Here is a 20368-nt window from a genome sequence, read left to right as displayed (position 1 = left end):
CTGGAGTTGCCCAGTGCTGCCCTCAGCCACTGGGATGACCCCTGATTTCCCTTTCCTCATCTCCCTGGTAGCTCTGTTTTCTCTGAGTTCTACCATATGCCTTCTTCTCTTGTCTATCATTTCTCTGCATGCCTTCGTCTGCATGCCTGGTCCTCCAATCTCAGCCCCGTCCTTCCTTTTCCAAAGCTCAGAGTCTGGGGGAGCCTGACCCTTGGAGTAGTGGATGTCAGAGTGATGACCTCCTCCATCCACCAATCTTACACACCTTCACTATAGAGAGAAACCAGTTAAAGGAACTCCAGTACTCCCAGCAGTGGTGAGAGCAGGGAAATGGGAGCCAGGACTGCTAACTCCCTGAGTGACCCCAAGCAAGTCAGAGTCTTCCTGTGTTTAAATGTCCACATCAGTAAAATGGGGACAATGCTTGCCTTAGACAGGAGTATAGACCCTAACTAAAATGGGGTGGTCGAGTCTCTCTGGCAGGGGCTCTGGTTCCTGCCTAAAAAACATCTCCAGGACTATAGGACTGAACTCCTATTGCCTCTCTCAACATGTCCAACTTCATAGAAATCATAGACAAGTAGGGCTGGAAGGGTTTTCCATAGGCTATCTAGTCCAACACCCTGCCTGATCCCTATCCAAACCAAATTTGGTGCCAGGCAGCACCTCAAGTGAATTACCAGGACTCCCGCGCAGATCCAGAGGTACATTCATGATGGGGCTCTCCTGCCGGAGACGAGGTGTCCCCACCAGGATCAGTCGGGGGTTGCTGTACAGGTAGTTTAGCACCACGGAGTCTATCCACTCCCACGTGTCAGTGGGACTGCAAGACAAAGGAGTCACTAGATAAACAGGTGAATTCAACCCACTGAAATGTAACCAGGGCCTGGGCAAATATACCCTGAAGTGCCCTTACTCCCACCCTGGCTGTAGGGTCATGATTTGGAATCCCAGACTTCATTTTCAAGACATGTAGCTTGGTCTGCCTGATGGCGATGAGGAAAACTGTGATAACACAACCTGGGTGCAAATCAGTGTAGTGCTGTCTTCCCTGAGTCTACAGAAAGTCTGACACCAACTCTGTAATATGGGAATGGCCTGTGGCTTGATTGCCAAGTGATAAAAAGACCAACTTAAATAGCAACATGCTTAACCCTATCACTTCCAACCCCCATTACTGTTTGGGTTGCAGTAACAGCTCAAGACCCATTCACAGACTGAGACCCCACCGTGCTTGGTGATGTACAAATACGGAACAAAACCTGAGGCATCCCACTAAAAACGTTGCTTCTCCTATCCCAGCCTACCTTCCCCTCCTTTCCAGGTGCCCAAAATCCTGACTGTTTGATGCCAAAATCTATAATTTTTCCATTGCAATGTCTGCAGTACGATGATGATGATGAAGCACTCGAAGGCTTCAACCAGGTCAGGACTACATTGTGCAAGTGCTGTATAAAATCGACTGCCGGTGGCAGCCTCCGCCCCAAGCAGCTTGAATGATCCTTTCAAATCCCCACATTGCAAAGAGAATTAAAAGAAGGTTTGTATATGAGACATTCAACTGGATGTCAAAATAAATAACGCCAAGGATCCTGCACTGGCTGCGACTGTTTTTGTCATAGTCATGATGATTGAAGGAGTTTTGTAGTGAAACGGCAATGAGCCATCCCTGACCTTGCAGCCAGGTAGATCCTAAAGTCACTGAGACTCTGGGCTGTCTTGACAAAGAGACACAGAAACCGCTGTACTGGATCACAGAATAATACTGCACGAGCTGCACTGATCTCCAATGACCTGTACTACTACAGATGGCAGCTATGTTATAAACTAACTCTACGGAAATCTCCTTTTTAAGCCCCATGAATCAGTTTGATTTATACCGAAAGCACAAGTCTGTGGGGCACAGAGTGCAATGAGACCCAAAGGCCACTGGAACAAATAGCTGCTGCATCCATACCCTGCCAGAGGTCCTCACCTGTGCATGGAGGTAAAGTTCAGGCCCCTTTCATTAGTGGCAGTGATGGCTTGTTTGACAGCAGTGTGTAGGAGGCGGATGTTGCTGTCCTGGAAACTGCGCTGGTAATTAATGATCAGAACAACCAGGAGGAAGAGCATGTGGGCGAGGCAGCTCTGGGGAGGGGAGGAAACAGAGGCACTGAATAAAGACAACGCTTTAGCACACCCAACCTGAGATGAGAAAGGGGACTGAGATGAACACGAGACACCTAGCGGACAGAGCCCAGGGCTGGGATGTAGATGACCTGGATTCTATTCTAGCCTGTGGGGTGGTACTCTGCCTCACCTTCCCCATGTGTAAAAGCAGAGATAACAATTCTGATCTCCCTTATAAAGCATTTGAAGATCCACTGATGGAAAATGCTGCAACAAGAGCTAGTGATGATCATTTTTTTGATTACCAAAGCAAGCCAATGGTCAACTCTAACCTTGTCTTCAGGAATGACCAGACCCAGACACTGCAGCAGAAGATGCTGGAAAGCCATCAAGGCAGTCCTGGAACTGCCTGGGCTTGAAAACTATTTTCAAGCCCAGTTCTGTAACATCGTCCCCTTTGGAAAAACAGCCTGAGGTTTGGATGAAATCCAAGAACTTCAGCTATAGTTATAATTATAACTTATATGGCTGGTAGCTGAACGCATGCTGGCATCTAGTGGCCAGAGAGGGTCAGGACGGTTGTGTCACCTCCCAGACAGCCGCCACATGTGTGATATGAGTCAGTATCTTTTATTGGACTGATCTGCAGTTGACAGAGAGGTTAGACAAGCTGTGGACCAAAAATGCCCTTCCTCAGGTCTGGGAAAGAAGCAGACAACAGCCTCAGTGAAACGTCAGCTGGAACGATTACTTTTGTCTGACTCCATTACGCTACAGAAAGTCATTACTGCTCCAAGGCAGACGAGGTTCTTTGGGTAAATCTGATATCTTTTATCAGACCAACTCAAATAGTTGGAAAAATTCTTCTTAGCAAGCTTTCAGGTACAAAACCCTTCATCGCTGCTCTGACACACACATGCACACATGTCTTCTCTTCATATCTGGTAAAAAAAGACCATCAGTCCAAAATAATGTAAGTCAGTCCAATGAGAGATGCTGCACATGCTGCCTGGATTGAATGCAGGCAGTACCCAGCTGTCTGAGGTGACCTCCAGCTCCTTCTTGCTTTCTACAGTATCTCAGCTACAAGCACCCACTGTGTATTTATACCGCTGCATTTGAGCTATGACTGGGCAGAAGGGCTGGGACCAGTTCCCAGTGGGTCCCTTTGACTAACTGGAGAGGCTGTGTTCAGCTCCCTGGGGCTGGGTGTGGTGATGGAGCATGAGGAGAGGGGATCTCAGTTAAGGTTAAGGTTCCTCAGAGCCCAGTGTGATTCCAGGATTGGGGCTGCACAGTGCACATGGACACCCCTGTAGCAGCACACGGCAAAGTAAATCTGCAGGAGCACATTACCCTCATCAGTGCTTGCAGTGCCCGCACTTTTCTCGCCTCCTCCTTGGCCTGGAGCAGCCCATACCCACAGGGCACTCGCACCTTCCCAATGCACTCAGGCACTGGCTTCACCAGTGGCTCCTCCACCAGCCCCTCTGCTTCACTCTCCACTGGCTTGGTGATGAGAGCAGCTCGCAGGGCCTCCAGCACCACCTGAGATGAGAGGATAGTACAGAGCACGTGGGCCTCAACTCTTCAGGCACAAGGGACTGGTCTTGCCCTGGGAACACCTGGCCTCTACAGCCCAGGGCATACAAGGTCCTGCCACCCTCAACCAGCAGAACAATGTCCAGTGGTAGAGGTGGGGAACAAGGTTTGCCCAGAAGAAAAGGAGAAGAGCTTGGGGGAAGATCAAAGCTTCCAGCCTCCACTGAAGGCAACGTGCTGGCCCCAGGCAGGATTTCTTGCCTGCTGCTGGCTCATTTGTGTGATCGTGAGCAAAAGCCCCTTCCCCAGAAGGAAAATGAAATGGGTGAGGGAAGGGACATCATCCCACCTTAAGGGTGCTGTGAATTAACCCACAGTCAGAACATGACTTAGCTGGAAGAGGCTACGGAAGAGCAAAGCCCACCAGGGTAATTGCCACGTACCACACTGGAGAATGCCCCCAGGAGGGGCTGTTACCTTCAGGGGCTCCAGCACCACAAAGGAGGTGATGAAAGAGAAGACAGAGGAGATGAGCCACATAAGGGCAGCAGGATCCTGGAGGGAGGAACCGTAGAGGATGATGATGGTGAAGCAGCTTGCTACAAGCATGAAGATGAAGGCATACGCCACAGGCAGCATCCAGCCAGGAAACAGCCACCCTGGGGGGCGTCGGGACACCCCTGCAGGGAAAGAAACCAGCTCTTTTCAGTCTTTATTCCTGGTTAGACCACGCCGGACTTGAGAGGCTCACATGGATGGACCTCCCTCAACCCCCCAGCCAACTGCAATGGTCACTTGGTTAATACAGTACATTGGCCTTGCAATCACACTGAGTTTCCTTGCATGAATTCCCAACAGCACAATAAGCCATCCAGAAGAGTGAATATAGCCCAAAGTAGGAGAAAGGGGCTGTTATGGGGGATTTCACACACAGCAAGCCACCAGTCTGTACAGCTGGGGTTGTAGGGGCTGAACCAGGTGACTCCCCCTGAGATCCCACCTAGCTGCATTTTTCTGTGATCCTGCTGTCCAGGATAATATTGAAACCAACCCCCCCCCCCACTGTCCACAAGGTCAGCACCAGGCATTTCTAGGGTGGCTCCCTTTCCCCAGGGTTATCACGCACCGATCCGGGTGGAAAAGGAGGATGCCGAGGCAGATGGAGGCTCTGGGTGTGGGAGAGGAACGCTGCTGATGCTCATCATGGTGGAGATGTAGGAGAAGGACTTGTGCAGGAGGCCCCAGCTGCTCCTCCCCAGCTCTGGGATCCCATCAGACCAGCCACTGCAAGAGCTTTTCACACAGTACAAGAAAGACCATAGTCAACACAGGCCTGGATTCAGAGCCTGTTGGCTGGACCCCTCCTAGCATCATCACAGAGCCTCAAGATCATGGGAATGAGGCCAAAGCTCCTGGCACCATTCAAGAGCATAGGGATGAGGAGAGTCCATGTGTTTCTAGTGTCATCTTAAGATGTACGGACTGAAAGGGGCTCTGAGCTATGCCAGAGCTCTAGGGAGTTGGTGGGCCACAAAAAGCTGAAACTCAGAGAAAGTAGAGTGGAAATTCTGGGCTCTGAATTGCAAATGGCCATACAAAATATCAACACTGGGGATAGGGACCAAGGGGTTCATGTCTTCCTCAGCATGATCTCCTCCTCCTCCTCATGGTCTCTGAGGAGATCATCATTTCACAGCCACAAGGGACCATTAATTGCCAGGGTTCTCCCTGGCCTGGGTTCTTCCTTCCCAAACCACATACGTACGTGCTGGAGATGAGCTCCACCTCAGCTGGTGGGGAGAACCTGCCGCTGTCGGATGTGATGCGGTCTGAGGAATTACTCTTCCGAGTCTCTGCAATGATGGAGTTGAGCAAGTCTTCCTCTATTCAGTGGGGAAGGAGAGAGGAGGGCTGTCAGCAGAACATGTTGCTGCTGGGCCAAGACCAGCTATAGCCTAGAACAAGAGTCAAGCCTTGTGCTTAGCTCTGTCCTCAATGGCAAAACTAGCTGGGTGTGTCTTTCCATTGTAGCAGCAGCATTTGTCACATGAAAGCTATTATATCACCTGTTGCCTTCTGCACTGGAGATGAGGAATAGGGACTGGAGACAGAAGGGAGGGAGAGGGAAGAGGACAGGAAGGCCTGTTCTTTGAGGTACCAGAGAGGGTGAGGTGGCAGCCGTGGCTGGATCTCCTGCTGCCCTCAGAGTCCCCTAGGGAGAAGGACAGGGGATCATCATCTGATGCAGACATAGATTCAATGCCCAGCTTCAGCAAGGCCTTCTTCCTCTTGAGGATATGACTTTGAGTCACCAGGGGGTCTGAATGCAGAAGATCAGGGACATCTAAGATACTGTCGCATGAGGGCCAGTGCTTCACAACCCTGCGGGACAAAAGGGTGATGCATTCATGAGCTCGAACCCCCAGGGCAAAGGACATCCCTTCCAAGCCTTAGTGGCCACAGACTTTTGTAGTGAGACCATTCTGTGGTTTGCCAGAAACCATCTTCCTGACAGTCTGGTCATCACTAATGAATTTTCCACCTGCAGCTTAACCACTAGACTGTTTTAGAAACATGTCACTTCTGCATGAATCTCATGCTTATGATATGTTTTCCCATGTTCTTTACATGGGCTGTTCTCTCATCCCTGTGATGGAGGAACAGTGACCTCCACCCCCAAAAAAGCCCTTACTGACATCAGTCTCTCTGCAGTCCTACCTACCTGGAGGAACTGACTGTGGACAAGAACCTATCCCCTGTCCCACCCCCTCTGCTGCAGATGTACCTTTCATTGCCCAGCTCGGTGAGGTTCTCCCGGGTGGAAGCTGGTCTCGTACTCACAAGGGACCCCTGAAAAGAAGATGATGAGTATGTTCGGAGGACCTAGGATGGGACCTGGAAAGTGTGATGTCTGAGGGATGTTCTGAGAACCGATCAATTAACTCTCCACAGGAAGCTCTGTCTTTTAAGAAGTCATCTTTCTGAAAGCAGTTGTGTGTCCATAAAGACACATCTCACCTGGTACGACAGCTTGAGAATCAAGAAGGTCCACACACATACACCCATATGCCCCCCAACCTCCAGGGGACATGGAGTTCCCCTCTCCATCTCTCCCCAGGAGAGGCCACTTTACTTACACAGCTGATGGAGCTCATGTCCATGATGGACTCCATCCCTCCTGGTATGGACAGGAAAGAAGAGCTGCCCAGATCAGAGCGATCAAGGCACACATCCATCTCCACGGTCTGAGTGTCCTGTGCAGGAGGGTCAGGGTCCTCCACAACCACCTGACAGAAACAAGAGGTCAGTTGGAAAAGCCCTGCCCAGATGCTCTTATCATATTAGCCATGGGTCTAGAACTGGGGTCAACTGCAGCTGGCAGGGATTTTGCAAAACAAATCATCATTGGACAATTCAGATTTGTCAAACAAACAGAGAGGAACAGGTCAGTTTGGATGCATTTTCCATCTCAACAGTGTTTTGTAATTGTCCAGGCAACTCAACCAATGTCTTTTCCAGCTTTGTTTTTGGAGTGAGGAGCGGGGGTTGTAAAAAATTTGATTTCCTGTTCCAACGGACAAGTTTCTAAAAGCTCAAATATTCTAATTTTGGAGGAAAACTGTTTCCTGCACAGGCGCCCTGCCTCTTTGTGCTAGTACATCAACCTCTCCCACTAGCATATTTTGCAATATGTCACAGGCGTACACAGTAGGCCTGTGCGAAGTGGCTAGTATTTGCTTCGGATTCGGCCGATTCGGGGGACAATGATTCAATTCGGTGATTCGAATCACTGCCCCAAATTGATTCGGCTGGATCCGATTTGGAGATTCGGCTGCTGCCAAATCTTCAAATCAGCCAGGCCCATCCCCCCCCAGCCCGGCAATGGCTGCCCCCCACAACCCAGCTCCCAGCACTTAAAAAAAAAAAAGCCCTGACTCACCGAGTGCTGCCGGGCAGGGGGCGATCCCCATTGCCCCCCCACTGCCCCACACTGTGTGGGGGCTCTTCATGAGCCCCCTGACCCCCCTGCTGTCCCACCTCCCCCCATGGCTGCCCCGCCTGCCCCAGCTCCGGCACTTTAAGAAAAAAAACAAAAACAAAAAAACCCCGAACTCACTGGTTCCTGCCCGGCAGGGGGTGATCCCCGCTGCCCCCCACCTGCCCTGCGCTGCATGGGGGGGGTGTCTGTATGAGCACCCCCAAAGCCCTGAGGCCACTGCAGGAGCTGGTGAGTTCAGGGTTTTTTTTCTTAAAGGGCTGGAGCTGGGGTGGACGGGGCAGCCATGGGGCGGGGGTTGGGGAGAGTGGGGGGCTCATGGAAGAGCCCCCCATGCAATGTAGGGCAGTGGGGATCACCCTCGCCCGGCAGCAGCTGGTGAGTGGGGTTTTTTTAAAGCACCAGCAGCTGGGACGTGTGGGGCAGCCATTGTGGGGCTGGGGGAGCTGGCAGGGGATGGGGCCTGGCAGGGGTCCGCCCATGGTCCCCTCCCTCCTCCTCCAGCCCCCACTCCCCTGCCCCTACGTACCAGCTCCAAGTCCATCTCCAGCTCCCTGCCCGAATCGCCAAAGCTCTCCGAATCTTTTCCGAATCGATTCAGAGAGCTTCGAATCAATTTGGACCTTTTTATTGGTCCCCTGATTTGATTCGGATTTGGAGATTCAGCTACCAAATCGGGCTGAATCTCCGCCGAATCGAATCAGCCCCCGAAGCTTCACACAGCTCTAATACACAGGCATTGATTGGCAAGGACAGACAAAAGAGCACGTGCGCCAACAGAGGGCATGCACAAATAACATTTCATCTTGTTCTAATTTTCTATCTAATTCCAACCAACTCTAATTTTCCACTTCCTTTGGCTGTGTGTTTCAGGCTACAATGCCTGTAAAAGAGATGGCAATATTTCAAAGAGTATCTTTAAAAAGATCACAGGAACGGAGTGCCCTTGAAAAGGGATCAGATAGACAACTTTGGAGACTGCAGCGTACTTTTAATGTTTAGTCACAGAACTGGGACAGCGCAAGGGTCTTCACCCTGATCGTGCCAAATGTCCCCTTCTCTAACTTGATGTGGGTAGAGAGGGATCTTTGGCGGGTGATGTAGCAGGTGGGAGGAGGCTGTTGGGACATGGCAAAATAGTTAGTACCTGGCTGTGGGTTTTCCTGAAGATGAAGGCGAAGAGCATCTGGACTGGAAAGACCATCACAGCCACCACCATCCCCACAACTATGCTCTCTGCCGTCACGGAGGTCTGGCTCCCAAGGGGGATGCTGGGAGACAGAAACAAATTAAAGGCAATAAGATGGAAAATAGAGGAGTTCTCCATTAACAGTTACAGAGCACTGGAACGTGGGTACCTGGTACAGAGATGCATTTTGCACCTCTGGGAACAAAGCTGTCGTACAAAGCATCCCATGTTCGCTCAACACCTGACTCGCCATTCAGGTTTGGATTTTCCACAGAGTTTAAGGGAATTAGGTCCTCAAATCTCACTGTGATCCAGGGAGGATTTAGGTGCCTTAGTGTATTAATGCTGTTTTGATGCTTCCATTGCCAGTGACTTTAACCCTTGAGTTTTCCCTTGGCTCTTTCTCCATACATCCCATCCCTCCCTCATCCTCACCTTGCATGACACATGTCTGCAAGACCCGACCTGGGAGGAGCAGGAGTGCCAAGGGACCCACCTGGAGCCTTCCACTCCAATGGCACTGTACCAGAGCACACAGGCAGCCAGGAAGAGGTACGCCCCGAGCAGGCAGCAGGTGATCCTCTGCACCCGGGTGAAGCGGCTGCGGGGAGGGCGGGCCCAGACTGAGAGCCACACGTGCCAGTCAGAAAAGCCGAGGCGCAGCTGGGCGAGGAACACCCGAGAGAAGCTTCTCAGCTCCTGGGGGCCTGAAGGCAATGTAATGGGAACACTCAACCAGATCTTCTCCTCCGTCCTGGGGGATACTTTCCTCTTTCCCCCAGGCTCTAGTGGCCTCTTCCATGGTCACCAACACCATTCTTCCTCCTCAGTCACCACCTAAGTTCTCACCCCGCTGTTCTCTCCAGCAGCCCCCTCTCCACCACTATTCGTATGAACTTCCTCATCACAGTTTTGGACACCCACACCTATGTCAAAGACACCTAGGCTCCCTCTCCACCCCACCCTTTCTATTGCCAGCATAGATCATCACCTATGGTCAAACTCAACGTGTAGCTTCTTGGGCAGGGCCCTGGACTGGGACTGAGTGCTTGGTGGGGTCTTTTCATAGTTCCCCATAAGGCCTGTTGTGGGGCCTTGGGCAAGCAACTGCCCTTGTCTATGCTGTTGCCTCCCCTCCCCAACTTGGTTTAGTTAGATGATAAACTCTTCAGGGACTGTCTTGCACTAGGTATTTGTATAGCACCAAACACAAAGGATCCTGGATAGTTAATATAATAATGGTGATAAGTGGAGCACTGGGCTTCCCTTAGACTAGACCTCCATGGGACAACACTCACATGCAGCCAAGACCACCTTTTCAACCATCCCTTCGTTCTTCTCATTTTCCACCGACAACCAGTCATCCACCAGGAAGAAATACATGTTGTCTGTCTGTCTGTCCCACACAATGACATGTTGCAGGTACCAGGAGGGGTCCAACCCTGAGGGTACAGAGAAGACGGGAGAATTAAACAACTGCACTTCCAATCACGAGCTCTTGATCAAGCTCAGGAAAGTTCATGCCAAGAGACATCCTCAGCTGTGTGAATGCTGCTTGTGAAATCTTACTGGCAGCAGGAAAGCCTCATCAACGCAACATGTCACACACCCAACCTAGGTCTGGGATGTGGTGGGAGCATGGGAAGCAGGTGACGTTCAACAAGCTAGATTGCCGTCATAAAATCTAAACAGCTCTGCAAGGTGCCTTACCAGTGTTATCGTGCCAGATACGGATCTTCCAGATCTCCCCCAAGTTTGCATTCGTCTCCACCTGGAAAATATCATTGCTGTTTCTCTGGAAGGCCCAGCCTTTGTCCAGGTGGCGAGAACCACTTTTATTCAGTCCGTATAAGCTAATCCCGATATGTGCAGTTGTACCTGTAGAGAGATATGAACTGTGATAGCTTACGTTGTATCTGCTGTGTCCACTGGAGGTCATTAATTTGTCCTCTCACAACCACACCTTACTCCCAACAGCTGAAATAACAGGTGGTTGGGTCTTTGGTTTCACCCAAGTACCTCCATTTTGATGCCAACAAAAATGCCATCAAACAGGGTGATGCAGAGTTTGGTGAGGGAGGTTCTGGTTTCTCTGTTCAAGGGATGAGTAAGGAGGGACTGCCATCCTATCATGTTTCCAAACTCATTCAGCCCCAGGTTCTCCTCTTTCCTCTGTACTCAGTTATACCCCATCCCCATGGACATGACTTCACCAATGAAGCCCAGCCTGGATTTGAGAAAGCCCAGCTCTTCTGGCTGTCCTCTGCATGTTCCTTTACTTCTGGGCTTTTTTTTTTAAAGCTCCTTAAACTGGTGTCACGCTACAGCTCTTGCACCAGAAAGATGAAGTACCCAAGAAGCTGCCGCTTTTAGGATGCTTTCATTTCAGCATTTGATACAGGACTTCACAACCCCCTGTCCATGCCCATCACTATACCTGATCCTCTTTTCCAGCCAGTCTTCACCATTACCCAGTACTTGTACCTCCCGGGCTGGCCGCAGCGAGGGATGATCCCCACCCGGGTGATATCAATGTCATCCAGCTTGTGGGCAATCAGCACCATCACCAGGTAGATGGAGAGGAGCACACAACAGGTGATCACCACCAGCGGTGTTTGTCTGGAGCGCTCACTCTGCAATCACAGTATTGGGGAAGGTAGAACCACGGGGAGAAGCTGCTTCTTGGGTTAACTGCCCACCCACCCCAGAGGAGATGCAAAAGCCACAGGGTGCACCCGTGTCACCTCTACTTATACGGCGATTCTAATATGCCCATCATCCATGTATCTGGGTACCTGGACTCCTTCAGTAGCAGAGTGACTGTGGATCCTATCGATACAGATCTATCCCCCTTTGGAAAAGATCTAAAAGAACCATCATCATGCAGGACCAGGAGGGAATAGTTCCTCAGAGCTCCTACATTCGGTCACGAGAGAGCAGCTCACTACACAGCTGGAGTCACAAGCTCATGGGCAGCAGCCAGCATGGAACTGCAAGCCTGGCACTTAACTCAAGAGCAGACCCAGCTTCCCAGAGATGTGACCAGACATTTCAATGCAGGGGAAGTGATCAAGCAACATGCTGTCGGAGAATGCCGAGACCAGACAGCGCCTGCTACCAACAGAACTGGCCTCGGCTTTCAGTCGCAGGGGGTGACTTTATTGCAGGCCTAGCTAAGACTCAACTGCTCAGCATTTCACACAGGGGTCTGCCCTTTCCTTTTAGCCATCTCCCCTTCCCCCACAGGGGAATTCAGCCCAGTGCAGAGGGTCAGCCTGAGGCATACACACCATTTAAGCCCCAAACCAAACATGGCAGGAATAGGCTCAGCTGCTATCTGGACCTCAGTTTGGTCTCCTTTGCCAGTGAGCTACCAGTGCCCTTCCTTGGTATTACCAAGGTAGCATAGGATATCCTAAGATACTAAGTTACTAAAATATCTTATGCTAAGATACTAAGTTAGCATAGGATATCCAGTAGATGGAGAGAATGGCCTCTGTACTGGCCTCAGCCAATGGACCCCATGAGTATCGGATATCTCTGGGACACAGGATGAATTTCTCCCTCAGCAGTCCCTATAGCAAAGTGAGTTGTGTTCCTCCTGCACGGGAGTTGGCGAGCAGCTACAGGACAGCCTGCTCGTTCAACTAGTCCACTTAGTTTGAAGACAGAGCGTCCTGGTTCTATGGCTCCCACCCCAGCTCTTCACACGTGGGAACCCCCACCCTGTTGTCAGGCTCCAGTGATAATCCACCGGCGAGTGCACATCACAAAGCTTTCTCTATGTACAAGCCACAGAGGCTGCTGACAGACTAGAGCAGGAGGACTTTTTTTGACCTGGAGGACTCTGATTCTGTCCTCAGAGCACCGGCTGAGATGGCACTCATCAGCATTACACAACTGGCATGGATCCCAAACGACCACATCTTCCTCGCCTGGCTGGGATTGGCTGCTCTTTGCTTACCGGGGGCAGGAAAATGATGCTGTGCGGCGGCACAAAGAGACTCGCTCCAAAGACGGTGAGATGTTCGGTCAGACACACAATCTCTTTCTGGCTGGTAGCAGCTGTTGGAGTCAAGCCTTCTGTGCTCCACTGCATGCTGGAGAAGTGGAAGTACTGGCAGAGGCTGGCAAAGACAGTGATGGCGGCAGTAACAGGTGCCCGGGAGAAGAGGTTGGTGATGTTGACATGGTAGTCCCAGGGGGTCCTGTTGAAGCTGTGGCTGGAAAGTGGAGGTGATAGTGATGAGGCAATGAGCTCGCAGCTCTGCTGCCCTCATCAGCTCAAAGGACCTCAGTGGTCCTTACAAACTGGAGATCCAGGGTCACTTCACCCACCCCTGAAGTGCCTCTGGGGTGGGATGCAGCAGCTGGTTGACAACATATAGGAACACTGCATGACACATTTGGATGGGAAGCACAGGGGAGCGACTCACAGCAGGGGAGTGGGTTGCTCGAATGCTCAGGACAGGTTCTACATGGTCCCACACTGCCCGGGGGCTATTACCACCCTCTTGGTCCTACGAACTCACCCCAAACTCCCCCTCCCCACCCAGCCTCAGCACTCTGATTTCCTCCCTGATGCCCCCCTGACTCATTGCCAAACTCAGTGGACCAAATGTACTGCACCACTTGAGCTCCACACCTGTGACAGCACACAGCTCCTTAGATCCTTGTCCATTCCTACCCTTACACTGTACAACACCAAAACAGTCGGGGTCTGGGATACATCATGCAGCACACCATGCAGCACAAGTAGAGAGAGACATTGCAGCTGTGTGGGCCTAGGCTGTGGTGTCCAGGCCCATGCCACCCAGTTGACCCTGGAGAGCAATGTCTCACATAACATATCAGGTTGTCAGAACACAGACCTGGGCATTTCTTTTGGTGCCACTGATTGTTCCTGCTTTCACCACGCTCCATGTGCTGACGTCTTTTGAGAACACCCTCGGTGCCGTGCTAGGGCTTGTACCACTGGGATCACAGATGTTTCTCATGGACACACATTATTCCCCCCCCATTATGCATAGCCTCAAACTCCAGGGAGTGACATTGCTGGAAGAAACCTGCAAATCCCAGTATTGCAGATGGATGGACACTTACGGAGATGAAAGCAGGACGGTGACTTCCCTGCTGCTGTCCCCTTCCAAGCCACCAGGAAAGATCATTTCTTCCTTCCAGGCATAGTGCCACTCATTGGGGAAAGGCATGTGGTGTCCATACAGATGGACTGAGGGCTCTCTCTCCTGGCTGGGATCAAAACCTGGGAAGACATGGCTAGGCACTCACAATGGCATTGCAATATTTAGTGCAACCTGCAGTTGCACTAAATCTGGGAGAAGGGGGACTGAATGCTCTGGAAGGGCACAGAAGTTAAGAGTCCCAAGGGCCGTTTTCTTTGCATGCATTGGACTCCTGGGCTTATGATGCAGACAAGCATTGATGCTGGGCTTATGATGCAGACAAGCTGAGGGACTCTCCAAACCCAGGTCACTCCTGAGGCACAGCTGTCTCCATCTATGCCTACCACTGCCCTGTGCTGGATGGAGACAGCTTTGCCCCAGGGCTGTGGTGGCAAAATCCATAAAGGGACTGGACAAATTATGGGAGGAAAGGGGTATCAGTAGCTACTAAACACAAGAGGTAGGGGCACGGCCTCTGAATCAGAACTTCCTAGACCTTAAATGCTGGAGGCTGCAAGTGAGAGAGGAGCAGTGGGGAAAAACCCTGGTCGGACCCAGCTCGCTCTCCCTTTCAGCATCCTCTCTCTACCACTGTGTGACACAAGCCTATTTGTTGTGCCACGAGGTCAAGTTTAAGTCCATCATGAAAAAAAACTATAAGCCTCCCTTAAAGGGAGGCCTCTAGGGACACATCAACTGACTGGGCAACTGAAAAGAAAATGGGAATGGGAGTGAGGTCAAAGGTTAATAACAAGGGATCCAGAAGGGGACCCTGAACAGAGCACACCAGTCAGTGCCCACTGGCCCCATGAATGAGTCAAGGGCCTGTGTGATGCAGGACACTGGGCAAGATGGACCTATGGCCTGACCCACTAAATGGCAGTTCTTGTGTTCTTATGACAGGCTCCACAAACCCTGATGGACACCCAATGGTGTGTGTACACCCAATGGACACACAGCCTCTGACTCAGATCCCAGAGGGCTGTATTTTTAAAACTCCAGGACTGAGCACATTGTGGTGCACAGGAGGGACTTAGCTGAGGGTCATTGTGTCTCTGTGATATTGAGACAGTTATGATCCCAGAGGCAGGGAACTCCTGCCCCCACCTGGCTGTATGAAGGAGGCCAGCTTGACCCAGTTCAGACCAGGACAAGTCTGGCCTTCTCATTCCTTGCCAGTGACTCACCTTCCTGCACCGTGACAGTCATGTGGAGGTGCACCCCTGCGGCACTTCTTCCTGCCGCGGCCTTCACCGTGAGATTCACCGATTCCCCAGGAGGGATGAGGATCAGTGTTGGAGGGGAGCTCTGCAGCTCCTGCTGCTCCATTGGTAGCCTCAGCCCAATGGCTGCCTCCCCAGACAAGTTGTAGACTGGGATGGGTGCCCCTCCTGGGGTGGTGAACTCTAGGAGCGCCAGATGGGTGGAGATGGAGGAGTTGGCATAGTAGTTGAATGGGAAGGGGTTGATGGAGATGTCCATGAGGACCTGCACCACCTCCTGGCTTCCTGCCAGCTGCTCAGCCACCACACCAGGCAGGGAGAAGAGGCACTGCTCTGCGGGGGCAAGGCACAGCAGGTTGGGAGAGTTGGCCCTCTTGCCCTGCACATGGATCTCTGAGACAGACAGCAAAAGGGTCTCCTCATTCAGGACCCGGGACCTCATCAGGGACTTCATCAGGGCGCGGGTGAGGTTGAAGGCAGACAAGGCCATGCTGAGGCCAGAGGCCCCAGACAGATGTGGGTGAGGGGCTCCATCCAACGCAGATAACAAGCTCCCTGGAAAAGAGATTGCACAGGTCAGAGGTTTCCCCTCATCACGCTCTTCTTCCTCAACCCTACATCTCCAGTTCTTAGGGTGATGAGCATAGAGCTCCTTCACCTCCAACCCGAGAAAGCTCTTAAGAAAGACAGTCTTATCCTGTCTGGGGGCAGAATATTGTTAGATTGACCAGAGACTTGTCTGCAGCACCCATAGCCACGAAGCCGATGTCTCACTTGAGACAGAGCTAGCCTGCTACTGGCTACCAGGGTTTGAATTACACTTTGACTCTTGGTGGGGTTTAACACTAAGTTAAACCGGTTCATTGATTAACAAGTCTGCCTAAGTGACCCCCACCCCCAGGTTATGTTTTTCAAATCTCACAGGGGGACTCTTGTTTCTTATGGGGGGGCTCAGCCCCCTGAGCTCCCCTGTAATTCAGATCCTGCAGGCTACCAAGTCAGAGAGTTATTGTAGCAAGAGTCATGAATCCCAGATCCCAGGGGTAGGGCCCTCTTCCTCCCATCTTCTAGTCCTCCGTTGTGGCACTGACAGTGTGTGGCTTACCCAGGATCCCCAGGATACAGTGACCTGCAGAGGTGGGCGTCTCATGACCCTCCTCTGTCTCCGCACTGATAACATTGATCATTCTGTGGGCTGCTGCCAGTGTCCTGGCCCAGCTCTCGGGACTGAGCTCTTCTGGGACTGCCTGAGGATGAGAGAAGAGACCTCAAGGTCATGGTCCAGCAGATCTGCCTGCTTGACCCTCAGGGAGAAAGCAAGAATCCATCATGGCCACATCCCCTTGGATCTTGCTCTTCTATGGCTCCCTTTCAGACCTGTCCCCCCTGGTTCCTTTCTAGCTAATCTAGGAGTGGTGTTTAGACAAAACCCATTGCTGCAATTTCTTCCTGGCCATACCAGCCCCTTCTTTCTCCCTGCACAAGGGAGTCAGTGCTGTCTGCTCGCTTCTTCATCTCCCTCCCTTACCCCAGCATATCCATCCTGCTCCCCACTGACCCTGCCAAAAGGTGTCCACCCTATGTATTGCCATCTTTGTCCTCTCCCTGCTTTCTCTCCCTTGCTGCTGGGAGGAGTCTGGGAGGGACTGGGATCAAAGACTTCCCCTTTCACCCATTCCATGATTTCCTGAGGAAACCATCTCTGAGGAAACCAATGGCCAGACCCACCAACCAGCACTTAGAGATCCTTCAGGACCATTTGCAACCCAGCACAGTAGGAAAGCAGACACAGATAATGAGAAAAGTGGCAGGTCCTCTAAGAAGAAAGTACATTAGAGTGGCCAAGGTCTGGAACGGGCTCCCAAGGGAGGTGGTGCTCTCCCCTACCCTGGGGGTCTTCAAGAGGAGGTTAGATGAGTATCTAGCTGGGGTCATCTAGACCCAGCACTCTTTCCTGCTTATGCAGGGGGTCGGACTCGATGATCTATTGAGGTCCCTTCCGACCCTAACGTCTATGAATCTATTGCTCTGAGTGAAGAGCCTGTTTCCAAGACAGTGGCCAGGATCATGCACCCAGGCCAGAGAAAGCAGGCAAAAGTAGGTCCTACCACACACTGCTGCAGTGCAGCACTCAGCTGGGCCACATCCTTCACATTGGAGATATTCAGGGATGCCACTGCCATGGTGACATTGCTGCGGATGGAGATCCGGTCCCTCAGCTCCTCCTCGTCCCCCTGGCTCCCCAAGTTCTGCAGCACACACAAGAGCAGGCCAGGCCAGGCACCTCAGCTGGGCAGTGCGGTGTAATGCATGCGTATGCATTGCAGTGGGCATGTGTATGCATGCATGTACATGGGTGTTCGTATAAATGGGTGAATGTTGAGTACCTGCACATGTATAATACAGATGTATGTGAGGGTGGAAAAGGTCTGTACAGTCCTTACCTGATTCAGCACAGTGATGAGGGCCAGGGAGTATGGGATCACCTCCTGGGGGTTTCCCTGCTGGACCATGCCCCACAGTTCTGTCTGGCTCTTGTTCTTAAGCCAGCTGGTGATGGTGAGGGATCGCGACGGGAGGTGCGGCATCCTCAGAGTCAGGGTTCTGCAAGGAAGGACGAGGGAAACAGTTATCCCAGGGACACCAAGCACCTGCCCCCCTCCCTGTAGCTGCCATGGGGAACAGTGGGCCATGATGGATGGAACCAGGCCACGTTCCAGTCCAAAGCACTGTCCCAAGACATTACTGATTGTCCCTCTGATCTTTCCGTTGGTCCTAGCTCTGGGCACAGGTTTCTCCCAGAACACAATCAGGCCTTGAACCTTCCCTGGACATGCCACACACTCACCGATTCAAGGCCAAAGTCCTTGCTCCTTGCGAGTCCTCCAGCTCAACCAAGACATTGACCATGGACCGACTACCATTGGCACTGGCAGGCAGGAAGGCACTGAAGGAGGACTTGACCCCTCGGTAGAGACAAAACTGCCAGCAGCGCTTCCCATCAGGGGAACATGTTTCAGCAATGAGGGTGTAAATCAGCTGCGCCGGGCTGCTGTCTTCATCTACCCAGCCTGAGAGTGCAGGGGAGGGGAGGCAGGGATGGAGAGAGTAGAAATGGGAGTCCTGGGGGACCTCACAGTCTGATCCCCAGTCCCTGCTTCTTGGGTTCCCTTCATGCCATGACCTACCGGATCCCACTGTCCTGCAGCCCAACTGGTTCCTCCTGCCCCATCTGGCAGGCCTTCCCATACTTCCAGCTCTGTACTCTCCACCTATTGCATGCAATCCCTACTTCCTTTGCAACATGAAACACCATCTCCACATCACAGTCTTATCCAAGCAAGAGATGGAGACCTGTAAGCCACTGTCAACCCTCCCAACTCCCCATGAGCACGTCATTGGCTTTGTAAACCAGATCGCTTATCCTTTCTGTATGCAGAGCTCCGATCCACATCTGTCCCACAGTCAGGCCTTCATATACAATGCCATCCTGTCAAGGTGGGTCCACAAAGTCTTTCCCACCTTCCCATTAACATTAGCTAAGAGGCAAATTTCCCACTTCTCAGTTCTTCAGTATCTGCAGGTTGTTTCTCCCCCTGTCCACAGCTGCCCAAGGGACACCCTGACAGATCAACTTTGGCTTAGTAGGAATGGGCCTGGAATGACCCTGACCTGTGCAGTGGTAAGAGACAGGTGTCTCCAGGAGATAGAGGTCGTGCTCCGGTCTCAGCATGCAGAGCCCACCTCGGGGAGGGTGATTGGGGGTTAGAGTAATGCTGGATCTCCCCGGCAGCTCCCTGCTGGGCTGGAAGGCTGACACTGTGAACGTGTAATTCACCCCATCCCGCAAGACTCCTTGTCTGATCACCAGGTCCCGGTTCGAGTCCCCCGTGGAAGTGGTCACATTGTCCAAGGTCAAGGGTTGCCCATCTGAACTCTGAGCTGTCCACTTGTACTGCGAGGGTCAGAGAGAGGCTAACAGTGAGAGAGTAGCCCTGACAATAGGGCATTGGCATGGCCTGACCTCGCTGGCCTGGCTTGGGGAGGGAAACAGAGGATTATTAATATCCCATACCCACTCTCTAGTGCCTGTCACCCAAGCCTCTCAGAAGCACTTACAGACTGAGCTTTGCAGCCTCCTGGAGGCATGATGAAGTAACACCATGCCTAGAAAGAGGCATATTTAGTTTGCTAGGAAGCAGCTTTAAGATTGGGGAGCATGACAACTGTTTTCAAGGATTTGAAAGGCTACCATAAAGAAACTAGCCTGTTGGATTTAACTGCAACAAAGCAGATTTATATTAAATCTCAAAAAAACCCTCCCTGACTAGCAGGACAGAGACAGAATGGTAGGCCAATGAAACAGCACACCATGACCAAGCAGGCTGAAAACCTCCAATGAAGAAGATTCCACAAGATGAGCTTGGGGTCATCTAGAGATAGCACATCATACATTTATGCAAGGCTTTGGATTAGATGACCCTCCAGATCCTTTTCAACTCTGATTCTATATTACATATTGGAAACTGAGGCACAGAGAGGTTAAATGAATTGTTCAGGGTCACACGGAGTCAAGTATAGAACCCATGTGGCCTGATTCCCAGCATCCTTATCTAAGAGTTTTGCTCTCTAAATCATCTCCCTGACCTGCTTCCTCAACAACACTCCTTTTTCCCAGGGGCTGTGGCAACTCCTGCAGTGGAAAGAGAGCAGAATTGATCACATCCCAATGTGCCCCCCAGGGATCATCTGAGTTCAAGCACCCGAGGGGCCCTGGCAAGTGCAAGCCCAGACTGGCTACATGAGCTCTGGAGCTTGTAGGGCAGGGGTGGGCAATTATTTTGGGTGGAGGGCCGCTTACCGAGTTTTGGCAAGCCATCAAGGGCTGCATGACAGGCTGCCAGGGGCAGATAAATATTAATTTTCTAAATTTTTTAGGGGCACCACAGGCCGGATAGAATGGCCTGCCGGGCCGCATCTGGCCCCCGGGCTGCATTTTGCCCACCCTTGCTGTAGGCGTTTGGAGTCTGACATCGTAGTGGGGGGAGGAGCTTTGAAGGGGGAGGGGCATTTGAAAAGGGAGGCTTTTGAAGAGGGGGCATTAAAAAAAATCAAAACTAGA

General features: G+C 51.7%; 1 protein-coding gene across 1 annotated transcript in view; it reads right to left on the bottom strand.

Moving 5' to 3' along the window:
- The window catches only part of LOC102563884 (polycystin-1), a 53713-nt gene that overhangs the window by 9882 nt on the left and 23463 nt on the right, over positions 1-20368 (bottom strand). The window contains exons 18-39 of the mRNA XM_019494235.2: positions 18919-19201; positions 18095-18317; positions 17691-17850; positions 17355-17495; positions 16352-16493; positions 15211-15801; positions 13944-14103; positions 12805-13063; positions 11278-11473; positions 10551-10718; positions 10139-10282; positions 9337-9547; positions 8799-8922; positions 6792-6941; positions 6440-6504; positions 5813-6036; positions 5420-5537; positions 4781-4947; positions 4132-4334; positions 3469-3660; positions 1976-2130; positions 681-823 (exon numbers count right to left, since the gene is read on the bottom strand). Of these exons, the coding sequence (XP_019349780.2) occupies positions 681-823; positions 1976-2130; positions 3469-3660; positions 4132-4334; positions 4781-4947; positions 5420-5537; positions 5813-6036; positions 6440-6504; positions 6792-6941; positions 8799-8922; positions 9337-9547; positions 10139-10282; positions 10551-10718; positions 11278-11473; positions 12805-13063; positions 13944-14103; positions 15211-15801; positions 16352-16493; positions 17355-17495; positions 17691-17850; positions 18095-18317; positions 18919-19201 (4219 nt within the window). The remainder of the gene's footprint in view (positions 1-680; positions 824-1975; positions 2131-3468; positions 3661-4131; positions 4335-4780; positions 4948-5419; positions 5538-5812; positions 6037-6439; positions 6505-6791; positions 6942-8798; positions 8923-9336; positions 9548-10138; positions 10283-10550; positions 10719-11277; positions 11474-12804; positions 13064-13943; positions 14104-15210; positions 15802-16351; positions 16494-17354; positions 17496-17690; positions 17851-18094; positions 18318-18918; positions 19202-20368) is intronic.

Source organism: Alligator mississippiensis, chromosome 8 (genome assembly GCF_030867095.1).
Source record: "Alligator mississippiensis isolate rAllMis1 chromosome 8, rAllMis1, whole genome shotgun sequence".
Lineage (NCBI taxonomy): Eukaryota > Metazoa > Chordata > Crocodylia > Alligatoridae > Alligator > Alligator mississippiensis.
The sequence above is the reverse complement of the archived record's forward strand: the minus strand, read 5'-3'. Positions and strand labels throughout refer to the sequence as shown.